The sequence below is a fragment of the Sphaerodactylus townsendi genome, linkage group LG02, assembly GCF_021028975.2.
Source record: "Sphaerodactylus townsendi isolate TG3544 linkage group LG02, MPM_Stown_v2.3, whole genome shotgun sequence".
NCBI lineage: Eukaryota > Metazoa > Chordata > Lepidosauria > Squamata > Sphaerodactylidae > Sphaerodactylus > Sphaerodactylus townsendi.
The window spans coordinates 31,476,715-31,491,943 of record NC_059426.1 but is presented as its reverse complement, the minus strand read 5'-3'; the positions used below and the strand labels follow the sequence as shown (position 1 = coordinate 31,491,943).

Genomic DNA, 15,229 nt, shown 5'->3' with positions numbered 1-15,229 from the left:
CTCCCGTAGGGCCCGTTATTTCGTGTAATAGCCCTAATGAATGGCAGGCTCTCTCCCCTTCAGACTGGATGGCCCTCATGAGAAGGGCTATGAGGGAGGAGATTGTTCAGTTCCATCAGGAAAAAGTGCATAGGTCGCCCCCAGCATCACACACACACACACACACACACACACACACACACACACACACACACACACACACACACACACAACAGTAGGGCCAGATACTGGGACTGTAACCCCCTTGCCATTCCTGAGGAGGAGTCTGGTGAAGAGGGAGATTTTCCTGATAATGGGGAGCATTTCTCAGATTTGGAAGACCCATCTCTACCCCCTTCAGAACAGTTTGCCAGATTTTTCAAGTTGGATGATTTGGCCTTTCTTATTTCAAAAACTATCTCAGCTTTAGATCTTCAGGATCCAGCAGATGCTGTGGATCCTGTGGAAGGTTCCTCTTCGATAGATAGACCACTTAAAGGTTGCCCAAAAGGCAATAAAGACTTTTTTCCTCACGAAGATGCTACAAATGAGTTCCTTCCCATACCAGAAAACTCTGCTAGGCACATCAGACATGAGTGGGCCAACCCAGCAGGCAGCAAAGGGATCTCTTCCCTGGTCAAGAAGCTGTATTTAGTATGGGTTGCATTGGCAGGATGCTGCAAGTGCCGTTAGTGGATGCTCCAGAAGGTTTGCATTTCTGGCCATACCCTTGCTTTTATACTTGCCCAAAGGAAGGGAAACTTGAGTTCAGCCCAGATGTTGTGCTGCTGGCAGAAGTGTTTCTAAACTTCCCTTCGCTGCCTCTGTTCTATTATATGATAGTACAGTTGTAAATCTGAAGCAAATAAAGAATTTAGAGCATCAGAGTTCTTTGGCTTTTTTGTAGAAGAGTGACAGGATAGAACAGTCTGGGGGAATCGCTCTTAGTTTCAGTAACTTTTGTATGCTTGCTTGATATTGATGTTATTTGGCAGTTTTTAAAAGAAATCTTTATGTTTTCCTAGAACAAAGTGACATATCTTTACATGATCTCAGCAGATAGCGTGGGTTTTACTATATTCTCCATTGTAAAGAATTATATTGAATTTGTAGGATCTTCATTGTTGTTATTGTTTTCATGTTCTTAACATTCCAATTACACGGACACTTGTGGGAGTCAGCACCATTGAGTAACATGGGGTTTTAATGAGAAAATCTGCTAAGGATTGCTTCCTAAATGCTGCAAATGCTAGTTGATTCACAAACAGAAAAGTCATTTTTATCTTTCTCTACTCCAGGACTTTGCTATAATGTTTACGCATCACATTGTAACAGTTACTTTGCTGACCTTCTCGTATACAGTCAATTTCACGCGTGTGGGGGCCTTGACACTGTGTCTTCACGATTCAGTCGACATTGTGCTGGAGGTAAGATGCTTTCTGCAAAAGTTGATCATTCTTAGTGACCTCTGTCTTGTACCTGCTTCAAAAAGGTCTTCTAGAACAAAGGTGTTATCCTATAGTCAGCTGTTCTTCATAAAAGCTGATGCTCCATTCAAGTTTGTCTCAAAGGTGCTGCTTTAAATTGGGAATCATGAATACAAGGGAATTTGCTTCTCAATAAACATGCACAGTTTCATTAGTGTAAACATGTATGCAAAGGCGTAGCTCCAAGGGGACGGGGGTGCGCGACGCACCGGGCATGCGACCCTGTAGGGGCGTGGTAAGGGCATTCTGGGGGCACTCCAGGGCGAGGGCGGTTTGGGCAGATGGGGGCGGAGGACACACCAGTGAACATAGTTCAGCAAATAAAAGAATCTGCATTGGGGAGAACAGATCCCAATCTTACCAGTATTTATCATATGCTGAGAAACTGAAAAGCTCTTCCGGCTAAGGGGTATTGTTTAGCATGGAATATTCTCTGTGTAGAGCGTGAGAATCTGAAATCATTGGTTTGGGATGTACGAGAAGTGATAGGACAAGCACTCAGAAGGGCACGAAAAGGAGAGTGGAAAACATAAGCAGTGTTTATAACAGCTAGCTGAAAGGGAAAATAATAATGATGGAAGCTTGAAAATCTGAAATCAATCAAAGAAGGACGAGAAAGCAGGAGATACCAAAAGGTCTCTCTAGAACATATCTTTCTGGGTAGTTCAAGTATAGTTAAGGAAGAAACCGCTCAATTTTTTAAAATATGTGTGTGTTTATGTATATGTATATATGCAGAAGCCACAAATTAAGTCCCATGGAACCTCTGACTTCACAGGCTTAAGATTGGGCAGTGCTGTGGGTCAGCCTGCTGCTACCTCCTCAGATGAAGAGGAGATGGAGGCAGGCAGACACAATGCCAGGCTGATAACAGAGGAGCAGTCACAAGCAGAAGCTGTGGCACCATGCCCAGGGACTCAGGCCGTGCATGAATCCCAGCAACTGTTAGTTTAACTTTCAGCATTGCCAGAGCTTTTAGAGCAAAGAAGGAGACATTTAAGATGCAAAATTCAGGAAAGACGAAGAAGCGCAGGATTGCTGGCTCAGCACGGATTAATCCCTGACAGCACTGTGGAGGCAGATGAATTACACCTGGCTAGGAATGCCAACATGACCTAATTATCTGCAGCTGGCTTATCTGTTCCAGCAAACTAATTCCCTATTTAAACAGCCAGAGAAGGGAGTCTTGCGTAAGAGCAAAGCATGAAATCCTTGCCGTGCCTGCCGTTGTTTTCTGTGCTGCACTTTGGACTGTTGGTGAACTTGGCTCTTTTGTATTTTCCCTCTCCTGTTTGACGCCTTAGAATAGAATTGTGGAGTTGGAAGAAACCCAAGGGCCATCCAGTCCAACCCCCTGCCAGGCAGGAATACACAGTCAAAGCACTCTTGACAGTTAGCCATCCACCCTCTGTTTAAAAACCTCTAAAGAAGGAGACTCCACTACCTTCCAAGGCAGTGTATTCCACAGTCCTTTCTGTCAGAAAGTTCTTCCTAATGTTTAGGTGGAATCTCTTGAATTCTGCCTTATCTGTATTCTTTGACCAACCTTTCTCTTGCCTGCCAAAACTATCTGCCTGACCCTGGACAGACTGTTTGAGAGAGGTAAATTGTCAATTATCAGTGGTACAATCATAAGTGAGAACATAAGAACATAAGAACAAGCCAGCTGGATCAGACCAAAGTCCATCTAGTCCAGCTCTCTCCTACTCGCAGTGGCCCACCAGGTGCCTTTGGGAGCTCACATGTAGGATGTGAACGCAATGGCCTTCTGCGGCTATTGCTCCCGATCACCTGGTCTGTTAAGGCATTTGCAATCTCAGATCAAGGAGGATCAAGATTGGTAGCCATAAATCGACTTCTCCTCCATAAATCTGTCCAAGCCCCTTTTAAAGCTATCCAGGTTAGTGGCCATCACCACCTCCTGTGCCAGCATATTCCAAACACCAATCACACGTTGCGTGAAGAAGTGTTTCCTTTTATTAGTCCTAATTCTTCCCCCCAGCATTTTCAATGAATGCCCCCTGGTTCTAGTATTGTGAGAAAGAGAGAACAATTTCTCTCTGTCAACATTTTCTACCCCATGCATAATTTTGTAGACTTCAATCATATCCCCCCTCAGCCGCCTCCTCTCCAAACTAAAGAGTCCCAAGCGCTGCAGCCTCTCCTCATAGGGGAAGGTGCTCCAGTCCCTCAATCTTAATCCTTGTTGCCCACATCTCTGCACTTTTCTATCTCCTCAATATCCTTTTTTTGAGATGCGGCGACCAGAACTGGACACAGTACTCCAAGTGCTTGGTCGCCCACCACTGCTTTATATATAAAGAGGCTTGACAATCTTTGCAGTTTTATTCTCAATTCCTTTTCTAATGATCCCCAGCATAGAGTTTGCCTTTTACAGCTGCCATGCATTGAGTTGACATTCCCATGGAACTATCAACTAAAGGCAGCCTAAATCCCTTTCCTGGTCTGTGACTGATATGGCACTGACCCCTGTAGCGTGTATGTGAAGTTTGGATTTTTTTTGCCCTATATGTGCATCACTTTACATTTTGCTACATTGAACTGCATTTGCCATTCTGGAGCCCACTCACCTAATTTATCAAGGTCCGCTTGGAGCTCTTACGCCAATCCTTTGTGGTTCTCCACCACCCTACATAATTTTGGTATCATCTGCAAACTTGGCCACCACGCTACCCACCTACTTCCAGGTCATTTTATGAATAGGTTAAAGAGCACTGGTCCCAAAAGCGGATCGCTTGGGGACACCACTCCCGATTTATCTCTCCCATTGTGAGAACTTCCCATTTTACACTCACTCTTTGTTTCCCTGTTTCTCAACCAGTTTTTAATCCATAGGAGGACTTCCTCTTATTCCTTCCATTGCTGAGTTTTCTCAACAGTCTCTGGTGAGGAACTTTGTCAAAAGCCTTTTGGAAATCCAAGTAGACAATGTCCACGGTTCACCCCTGTCCACATGCCTGTTTACACCCTCAAAGAACTCTAGTAACTAGTTTGTAAGACAGGATTTGCCTCTGCAAAAGCCATGCTGACTCTTTCTCAGCAGGGCTTGCTTTTCTAAATGTTTTATAATTTTATCTTTAATGATAAGATTCGACCTTCAGATTTACCAGTAACAGATGTCAAACTGACTGGCCTGTAATTTCCTGGGTCCCCACTAGATCCTTTCTTAAAGATTGGTGTGACATTGGCCATCTTCCGAGTCTTCAGGGATGGAGCCTGATTTCAGGGATAAGTTGCATATTAAAGTGCTGAGAAGATCAGCAATTTCATGCTTGAGCTCTTTAAGAACTCTTGGGTGAATGCAGTCTGGGCCAGGGGATTTGGTAACATTTAGTTTATCAATGGCTGCCAAGACTTCTTCCTTGTCTACCACTATCTTACGCTAGTTCCTCGGATTAAGCCTCCTAAGAAGCTTGGTTCAGGTGCAGGAATGTTCCCTCACCTCCTCTTGGAGTGAAGACAGATGCAAACAATTCATTCAGCTTCTCTGCAATCTCACCTGCCATCTTTTAGCACTTTTACCCTTTGTTTCCTTTGTCATCTAACGGGCCTACGGCTTCCCTTGCTGGCTTCCTGCTTTTTTGATGTTACTTGAAGAACTGTTTTGTTGCTGGTCTTGATGTTGTTCGCAGCCATGCATTCCTCATAATCCTTTTTGCCTCCCTTACAAAGCTAACTTGCTTCTCTTTTTGCCACCATTTGTGTTCCCTCTTATATTCTTCATCAGCCAGAAACTGGACTTCCATTTTCTAAAAGACATTTTCTTTTTTCTGATAATTTCCTCAACCTCTCTTGTTAACCACATGGTGGCTTTTCTTTTTTGGACTGGGTGCTGCCTTTTCTAACCTGTGGAGGAACCACATTCCAGCTGAGCTTTATTACTGTGTTTTTAAATAACCTCCAAGCATCCCTGGACAGTTTGACTCTCTTGATTTTTTTCCCTTTCAGCTTCCTGCGCGCTATCCCCCCCCCTACATCTTTGAGAAATTTCCCTTTCTGAAGGCCCGTAGATGCTTAACTACATTGAAGTAGTTGCCGCTTGTTACGCATGTCTTTGAGATACTAAGATCTGACAACATTGTGTGGTGGCTGTTCCCTATCGGCTCCAACAACACTGACTTCCTGCACAAGGTCCTGGGTCCCACATAGAATTAGATCTAGGATCACCTCTCCCCTGGTTGGTTCCACAACCATCTGCTCTAAGCCACAGTCATTTAGCATATCCAGGAATGTTCTCTCCTTACTATGACCTGAACATGCATTTTTCCAGTCTATATAGGGGGGATAGTTAAAATCACCCATTACCACTACATTTTTTTGTTTTGTTTGGCCTCTCTAATTTCTTTTTCCATCTCAGAATCCTCTTGTGCACTTTACCCACGGTCAGGGGGGGCTGATAATATATTCCTAATATTAAACTCTCCTTCACACCTGGTATTGTGATGTATCCACAGTGATTCTGTAGGGGAACCAGCTCTATACATTGTCTATTTTATGTAACGATACTATGCTCTCTTTGATGTAAAGGGCAGCAGCTCCACCCCAATAGCGCTATCTCTATCCTTCCTATAGAGGCCTGTAGCCTGGTATAACAGCATCCCACTGGTTCTCCTCATTTCCACCATGTCTCTGCTAATGCCCACTTTATATCAAAGTCCTCCTTCAAAACTCCTGTACTCTAAGCTCTCCCCATTTTAGATTAGAGATAGCTACCACTATTAGCATAGAGACACCTGTATACCCTGTCTCAATGTGTCCTTAACCTGGGATTTATGTGCTTTACCCCTCAGGTCTTTTGCAGAATTACTATCCCGCTTGTCCACATACTACATTGCTATGTTCCTAAGCTTGTATGTGGTTGATTTAGAAAAACCTCACCCTCTCTGTCTGCATCCCCATAGATACTGTATTCCGAGACCGAAGTCACCTCAGCTCCTGTGCGGCTTTCCCACAGTGATCAGTTTAAAAGCTGTTTCTGCCACCTTTTTAATGTTGGCCATGGCAGCTCTGGTTCCCTCTTTGGTTAAGATGAAGCCCGTCCCATTTGTACAGGCCTGCGCTTGTCCCAAAAGGTTCCCCCAGTTCTGACAATAAAATCTGAGAACCCTCTGCCTTACACCACCTTCTCATCCCTTACGCATTTGGAGACCCTGTATCTCCGCTTGCCCTAGCTTCTAAGCCTCTGCTTGGCGTGGAGGCAGGGTAGCATTTCTGAGGAATGCCACCTTGGAGGTCCTGGACTTCAAACCTATGTTTCCCTAGCAAGCCTAGAGATTTAGCTTCCAGAACCTCCCGGCTACATTTTCCAATGTCATGGGTGCCAATATATGGACCACAACTGCTGACTCCACCCCAGCACTGCATCTAAAAGGCCTATCTAGGCCAGAAGCGTGACATCCGCCAACCTTCAGCACCAGGCAGGCAAGTCACCATCGCGGTCATTAAGCGCCTCTCACTAAACCCAACTCTCTACCATTTCTAATGATCGAATCACACCCACTACAAGGGAGCCCCCACCTCCCAAGAGGGGTATCCTCAGTCTTGTGAGAGGATAGCTGATCACCAGTTAAGGAAGGGATCCCATCTAAGGGTGCATCTTCCCCCACCTCAGACTGGCACCCTCCGTCCCCAAGACCTTCATTCTCCATGACATCTGAAGGGATGTCACCTTGGGAGTGAGGACCTAGGCTGTTGAAGTCCCTGAAAGCCTCGTCTGTCACCCTCTCTGCCTCTTTCAGCTTTTCCAGGTCTGCCACCTTGGCTTCAAGAGAAGCGCACACGTTCCTTGAGGTGCCAAGGAGCTCATTACAGCGAGGGGCACACCCACGACTTCTGTCCCTAGTGGCAAGATAGTCATACATGTGACACTCAGTGCAAAGACACTGGAAAGCCCCATCCTCTCCTGCTGGCTTTCTGCCTTCACCTATCTGATTTGTTTAGATATGTTAAATATTATAAGCTTTTAGTCCAGTGCCACCCTGGAGCCCTATCACTTGCGCGTACTATCTGTCAAATATGTCACTTATTAATTTAAAACAAAAGAATTAGAATTAAAAAATTGCCGCAGCCCTTTCAGGCCCGCTGAATGCGCGCTGGTTCCAGAGACTGAACTAAAGCCCCACCTCTCAGGACAAAGAGGAACAAGAGATGAACTCTGTTAACCCCTGTTAAGCCCCACCTTCCAGATTCAGCAGCCTTAGCTCACAGGAGCCTTACAAGGAGAAAAAGAGATAATCCCTGTTAAAATACACTGTTTTAAAAGCTGTGGCTTTGAGAAAAGCCCTCCAAAATGAACACCAGCAGGTCACTCTGCTCTTCCTGGCCAAGTCTTCTTCCCACTGCTGCTACTCCTCTCTGCTGGTTCCAGAGACTGAACTAAAGCCCCACCTCTCAGGACAAAGAGGAACAAGAGATGAACTCTGTTAACCCCTGTTAAGCCCCACCTTCCAGATTCAGCAGCCTTAGCTCGCAGGAGCCTTACAAGAAGTGCTTTATATACTTCTAAAATTCATCACTAGGTTTAGAAAAGAGTGTAACTCTGCTGCAGGTGGCATACAATAGAAGAATAAAAGTTGGATCCAAATAGAGTTTCTGCTGATTTTCCCCTATTGTGCAATGGACCTCCTTTATGTTGTTCTCCAAACAGGAGGTTGACCTGCACTTGAAGGGAAAAACAGCCACTCGGCTGAGCCTCTGGGAGTGCTGCTTCAGCATCCAATCACCTTTGAGAAGAGGGATGGACTATTAAAGGAAAGCTCAGTTCAGGCTCAGGAATCGTGTGTGTGAGAGAAGATCCAGCCTAGTCAGCAAAAGCCTGTTTGTACCTGAAAGCATTGTAGAAAAGTCTAACTTCTCTCTGAAGCCATAATTAATTCAAATGTAGGTGCCTCTGTTAGGTTTCTTTTTTGTCTACCTGGAATCCTGTGCTGCTGAACTGTTCCTTTGAGCCAACCTATGAATAAAGAAATCTTCTCAGGTGTTTATATACTATACCTCAGTGATCTCAGTAATCTCTTTGTGTGCCACAAAATTTACTTCACAGCCGCAAAACCTATATGCTTGCCACCTTTAGAACTCCTGGTAACTGAGGGGGAGGTTTATAGTTTAAAACAAACCTGGAACCCAAAAACCACCAAAGGCTCTGTGCATTCCCTCGGTTTGTAAAAAGGCATGTCACAGAGATCAGTAAACTACAGTGAGAGGGGAAAAGCAGGAAAATTCTGTCCTGCCTCTGGGAAACCTGAAATCTGAATGAATGTTATCCTAAAATTCTGCAGCTTAGTAAAAGAAGAGAGCAAGTAAGCAGGATATCTTCCATCAGTCTGCTTGGCCTAATTGTCATCTGGTTCCTACCATCTTGGTCTCAGTCAACAGGCACCCATCCTGCAGCTCTTCAAAAAGAACGAGAGAAGGAACCAGGCACTCCTTTCACCTGCCTGTTCCATTGGCACAGAGCCACTCTCAAACAATCAATCCACCTTTATTATACAAAGCTGGAAAAGAAAAAGAACCGTGGCTTGGCTCTTTTCTATCAAGGGGTTAATATCTGTTCTTTCCTTGTTATAGGCAGCCAAACTGACAAACTACTGCAAGTGTCAAAGACTGTGTGATATCCTTTTCCTCATGTTTGCAATTATATTCATTATCACCAGACTTGGAATATATCCTTTGTGGTGAGTAAATGTATCCCTTCCGTGCAATTATAAGCCTGTCAGTCAGCTTACTGTATCCTCCAACCTGTTGGATGTCAAGGGAAGTGGTTGCTATTCATACTGTGTTCTTTATATAGAAGACACAGAAGTGCCTGTAGAAGAACAACAAGTCTGTAGATAATAGTCTGTCGACAGCAATCATGGGTAATAAAACGGTGGCTGTTGGCAGAGAGTGGAGGTATATAGCCGAAGGTGATCTGTGACATGCCGTGAGTTGCAAACAAAATAGCCATGTGCGATTTGTGCAGCTCTACTAAAATACATCAGTTTTAAATTGCACCAGAAATAACGATCCAGGTGCTGCGTATTAAAAATGATTACAAATGCCTATGGCTGAAGCTAGAATTATCTTTTTGTGCTCCTCCGTTCCCCACGCCCACACACCCTTTCATGCATGCAAAGTAAAATGCAGCAAAGGAAATGGATTTGGGCTTGGTGACAGTCAGTGCTGGATTTAGATGGAAGAGAGGCCCTAGAACCTAGACTATTCCACTTGGGAGGCCCCTCCCTATCCCCCCGCCCTCGCAACTAGATGAAAATGGAGTCCACAAAAAAGCGTCCAATGAAGTCCTGGAAGGACAAAATCAATAAAGAAATCAATGCTAGTGTGAAGTTATTGGTTTAAGACTATTATTCTGAAATGAAAATTACTGAAGGGTTGTTTAGAGACTACAGTGCATTATGACAGCATGTGTAAGGCCTATGGCAGTGTCAAAAATATTATACACCTTGGCCGGAAACCCCCTAGATTTTGAGGCCCCAGACTTCAGCCTGCCAAGTCTACTGGTAAATCTGGCACTGCTGACAGTCTTCTGGCTCAGTTATCTAATATTCCTTGCTTTTTGAAAATCATCTTCCTGACCATTTGAACTTGGGTGTTGTCAAGGAAGAAATCAGGGTTCTATGCGCTGGGAATACTTTGTAGTGTTCGGCAACAAGCCACCTCTCCAACTAGCAAGCAGGAAATCCAGAGGAGCTGCAAATCTGTGAAATTCCTTGCAGTGTTGTGCGCCTCAAGTAGACAAATACAGTGCCATATGGGTTGATATTTTGTGGTTACCTGACCCTGCCACCACATTTAGAAAGGAGGGACAAGAGCACATATGAACCTAAATGTTATATTTCAACACCCCCCTCCCTGGTGATAGGAGCATTGTAGAAATCAGTCAGATATTGCATATTTTGGTATGCATGTTCACCCAGCATGTGACTTTCCATATGGCATGTTGGGTGAACAGAATACGGAGGCCCATATTCAGCCATGTACTGTCAATATATGAACCAGCTGAGAAATTCCGTCAGAAGAAATTCAGCAACACTGCAGCTACTCCTACCAAATTTTGCAGCGCTACTTTTAAAATTGCTACTAAGGAGTGTGAGCCCTGAGGCACAGAGTGGTAAGCTACAGCACTACAGTCGAAAGCTCTGCTCATGACCTGAGCTTGAACCCGACAGAAGTCGGTTTTAGGAAGGTGGCTGTGAAACTCTCTTCTTTCCTGGCCTGCTGCCACCAGGGTTGCTGGCCCTCCTTCTGTTTCCCAGGCGGGTATCGGTCCCTACTCACTCGCACTGGTTTGGGAGTGGGTGTTAGTGTGTCAGTCTATGGAGCCATAGGGTTGTGTCTCAGGTCAGGCCCACAGGGTCTGCCTGTTGTTCCCCTTTCTGTCTCACTTCCTGTCTGTCTAGCTAACTCTCTCTGACTCTCCACTCTTTCTCCTTCTTCCCCTCCAGCTCAGTTTATCTCTCCCTATCTGCCCCTTTGTGTCCTCCCCCAGCTCCTAATGGCTCCCAAGCCTTTGGTTGGGTTTTACCATGTCCCTGGGTGGCTGCCTGGCCTGCAGCTCCGCCTCCTATCTTAAGTATGAGGAGGATGGGCTCCTCCCTCTTCTGTTTCTGTGGTTGCTGGGTGGGGGCTGGCTTGTCAGTCCCCCACCAAGCGGGGAAGACGTTGTTGCCGTGGCCCACCCAGTCACCACCCACTCTCGCCGGCCTCCTCTGCTGCTGCTCTTCGTCCACTGGGGCTATGCCTAGTGCTCCTACCCAGTGGTCCTGTGAAGGAGTCTTCCACTGCTCCAGTGAATGAGGGGTAGGGTGTTCGGGCAGAGTGCTTGGCAAATCTGGGGTGGCGACTCTGGCTGTCCCCAGACCGTGGCTCAAGGTTGACTCAGCCTTCCATCAAAGTTGATAAAATGGGGATAAAGTATAGATGACTGGGGAAGACAATGGCAAACCACCCTGTAAACAGTCTGCCTAATAAATGTTGTGATGTGATGTGATGTGATGTTACCCCATGGGACAGTAAAAGCCCGATGCTTGCACAAGAGATCTCCTTGACTTTGACCTACCAGGGAGTATGGTCTGTCTATGCGTTTCACCCTCATTCACTGAGAAGTGCAGTTGCTGTGTGTGCTGTGTTGTTTATCTTCATGAAAATGTGATTTAAAAGTGGTGGCAGTCACAGGACTGTATTAACTGATAGGTGAAATATGTTGAAAAGCATGGACTTCATCTAAATTGAAGGACCCTTCAATAGGGTAAATATTACCTGCAATATTATTTATTTATTCATAAATATTTATACCCCCATCTCCTACCAAAGTCTCTAGGCGGTTAAAAGCAATTACATTTATAAAATCGAAAAGAATAAAACATCATAAATAAATTATAGCAATTTAAAAAAATAAGCATAAAAATTAACCCCCACCCTCCAGACCAGGAGCTGTTAGGGGGGTTTCCAGGGAGGTTTGCCTGTGTATAGGGAAGAGGTATGCATGTGTATGCTTTCAGCTATGGTATTAGATGAAAAAGTGTATCTCCATGACTGGGCTTGGCAGAAATAGGTTAAAGAAGAATGGTGGCATGTTGAGGAGAGCTGCAGAGTTCCATGCAATATTCCAGAACTCTATTCAGAAAATTATGATGGATTTTATTACTGAATAATACAATTACTATGTGCCACTTCACATATGTCCTTTTTCTAACAGATTTTGGTGGCAGGGGTATGTAGGTTTGTAAGACATGGAGATCATTTGTCAGTGTTTCATATACATGAATAAAGAAACTGGCTGCAGGTGCCTATCATGACAGGGTCTTTACACTTAACTGGATGGATTTTTTTTTTCTCCACGTTCGCTACGTGTTGAGAAAAATGCTGTGCTCTGAATTAGAACAGAAGGTGATGGTTGGCATATTATAATGTAAGTACAACGATGAAGTTGTTCACATCAACAAGATCAATCAAAGCTCTGTAATCTGTCCTTTTATTTCAGAACTACTTTGTGTAGTTTATGGGGTCCATAGTAGCATTTGAGTAGGAACTGTTCCTGATCTTTGTACTAAATCTCATGGCCCGCTAGTTCTGTACCAATAGCATTGAGCAATAGAGTGTATGTAATCAATATCCAGTTTGTCTAATTTAGTTGCACTAGAAGGCTGGGCATACAACACTTTTTATGTTTATGCAATAGGTTCCAATTCCAAGGTTTTTGTTGTCTGACTTCGTTAATGTTGTTTTTAATTAGCTGTGCTCAGTTGTAGCGGATGATATTATAAGGAACCCTTTTTTTAATTACCAAAAGAAGGTTTACCTTGTTCTACCTGGATTCAGACAGGGCTATGTTTTCATTTTTCCTGCATCATTCCGATAAATTGGGTTTTAAAAACAGCAATAATTGGAAAACCTACGGTACCTTCCACTGTGATCAAGAAGAACAGAAATAAACGTGTTGGAACTTCTCAACTGGGAAATCTTATGGATTCTGTCAGACAAGATGGACTTGGCCATGGGAATTTATTCCACTCTCATATTTTAATGTAGCCTGGCCTAAGGGGCTTTTAAATGATTCAGAGAAAGTTTGGCACAGTTTCTTAATCTAAAAATCAGCATTGTGACGCTAAGACTAGTCCACGCCAAGGTTCTATGGAGCAGCAGCAGCATGTTTAGCAACATAACATTCTAAATGCTGTAAATTTATCCATCCTTCAAATGGGATGTTTCTGTTCTTCTGGTAATAAACATGTGGCATAAATACAAAAAAAAGAGAACATCTGTTCACTGGTAGGTCGATGACATGCGACTGCATATTGTAACATTATTGTTATTATGGTAGATTTCACAGCTGCCAGATCTGTAGCTGGTTGTTAGCCTTATTAATTAATCAATCAATCAATCAATCAATTTTATATACCGCCCTCCCTCGGAGGGCTCTGGGCGGTATACAACATAAATACAACAAAATACAGCAAATAAAGCACCTAAACAATAGATAGATAGACAGACAGACAGACAGACAGACAGACAGACAGACAGACAGACAGACAGACAGACAGACAGATAGATGATATGCACCATTAACCCAAATTACTTTTAAAAAACCATTAAAATACAGCTTTTCATTATCAGTATTAATTATCGGCGTCCAACTTTAAAAACCTTCCCAAGAGAGGGAGGGAACACAGTGGGTCCCATTGATGTTAAAGGGACCCGAGATTGAAAGAGGAGTACGAAAGGAGGGGATGCGCCAATCAGCGGCCGGCCTCCCCAAAGGCCCGGTGGAACAGCTCAGTCTTACAGGCCCTGCCAGCCCTGGCCCGAGTGGAAGCCAGTTGCATTATCGAGGGGCCTGGGACCACCAGCAGATTGGCCTCTGCTGAACGCATGATGAAAGATATGCAGGTGTTTTCTAAGGTAAAATGAGAATGGCTTAGTGAAGTTATCAGTAGACCCTGTTTGGCACAACAGGAGAAATGGTTCAGGTACTGAAAAGGAAGGGATGACCTATTATCAAGGGTTCTTTGGCTACATTTTTAATTTAATCCTTCCTCTAAGATACCCAGTGATCATGATTTCCCCCACCCCACTTTCCATTTTATCCTCACTGCAATCCTATGAGTGGGTTAGGCTGAGAAAGAATGATTGGCCAAAGTTTCACACTGACCATGTGCCAAATGATGACATCCGTCAAAGACTAGGAATAAAAGCAATTAGCCAGAAAATGCAGGAAGCCAGACTACGGTGGCATGGCCATGTCACTAGAAGAGAACCAACATCAGCAGCTCAAACAGCACTACGTTTGGAGACAACAGGACGACGACCACGTGGGCGGCCAAAGAAAAGATGGATGGACACCATCAATGAAGACATGCGTGCTGCCAACCTGAGCCCTGTGGAAACGACAGTCACAGTGCTAACCTCTCCACTGGGAAAATAGCCTAGAACCGTGGTGGTGAACCTTTGGCACTCCAGATGTTATGGACTACAATTCCCATCAGCCCTGCCAGCATGGCCAATTGGCCATGCTGGCAGGGGCTGATGGGAATTGTAGTCCATAACATCTGGAGTGCCAAAGGTTCACCACCACTGGCCTAGAAAGAAGTATGAGGGTGCTTCTGGATATGAATCTGGGTCTCCACTCTGACCCCAAGATCGTCGTGGCTCTCAGGTGGCACTGCTTTTCATTTGCCTGGTTTAAATGAAGAGGTCCTTCAGAGTATAGGAATCAACCGGAATATATTTGAACCGGAGGGAACAAGGACTTGTTTAGCTAGATTGACATTTGAAGGAGCTCTTGGGTAGAGAGGATGCAGTAGAGAAGGGGTCTGCAACCTGCGGCTCTCCAGATGTTCATGGACTACAAATCCCATCAGCCCCTGCCAGCATGGCATTGCTGGCAAGGGATAGTGGGATTTATAGTCCATAAACATCTGGAGAGCCACAGGTTGCAGACCCCTGCAGTAGAGTGAGGTATGTTCATTTGATCAATCTGCTGTTCCCTAGTTCGGCTTGCTGCAAGCAAGTAGCAAACTTTCAAAATCACATTGGACCAAACCGGTTTTGAACAGCCCAGATATACTGCATTTTATTTTGGGTCCATATATCATGAAGAGGCATTGCTGAGTACACAAAAAAACAAAATACTTAAAACACTGTTCAATCCAGCCTGCAAGAATAATTAAGTACAAGCATCTAATCTTTTTAAAATGTGCTTTTAGATGCTGAAAATCCTTCGTTCAAACTCGTAAAGTTGTTAT

General features: G+C 44.4%; 1 protein-coding gene across 2 annotated transcripts in view; it reads left to right on the top strand.

Moving 5' to 3' along the window:
- The window catches only part of CERS6 (ceramide synthase 6), a 103,680-nt gene that overhangs the window by 70,436 nt on the left and 18,015 nt on the right, over positions 1–15,229 (top strand). For both annotated transcript variants that reach the window (XM_048484295.1, XM_048484293.1), the window contains exons 5-6: positions 1,278–1,406; positions 9,054–9,160. In XM_048484295.1, coding sequence (XP_048340252.1) covers positions 1,278–1,406; positions 9,054–9,160 — 236 coding nt within the window. The remainder of the gene's footprint in view (positions 1–1,277; positions 1,407–9,053; positions 9,161–15,229) is intronic.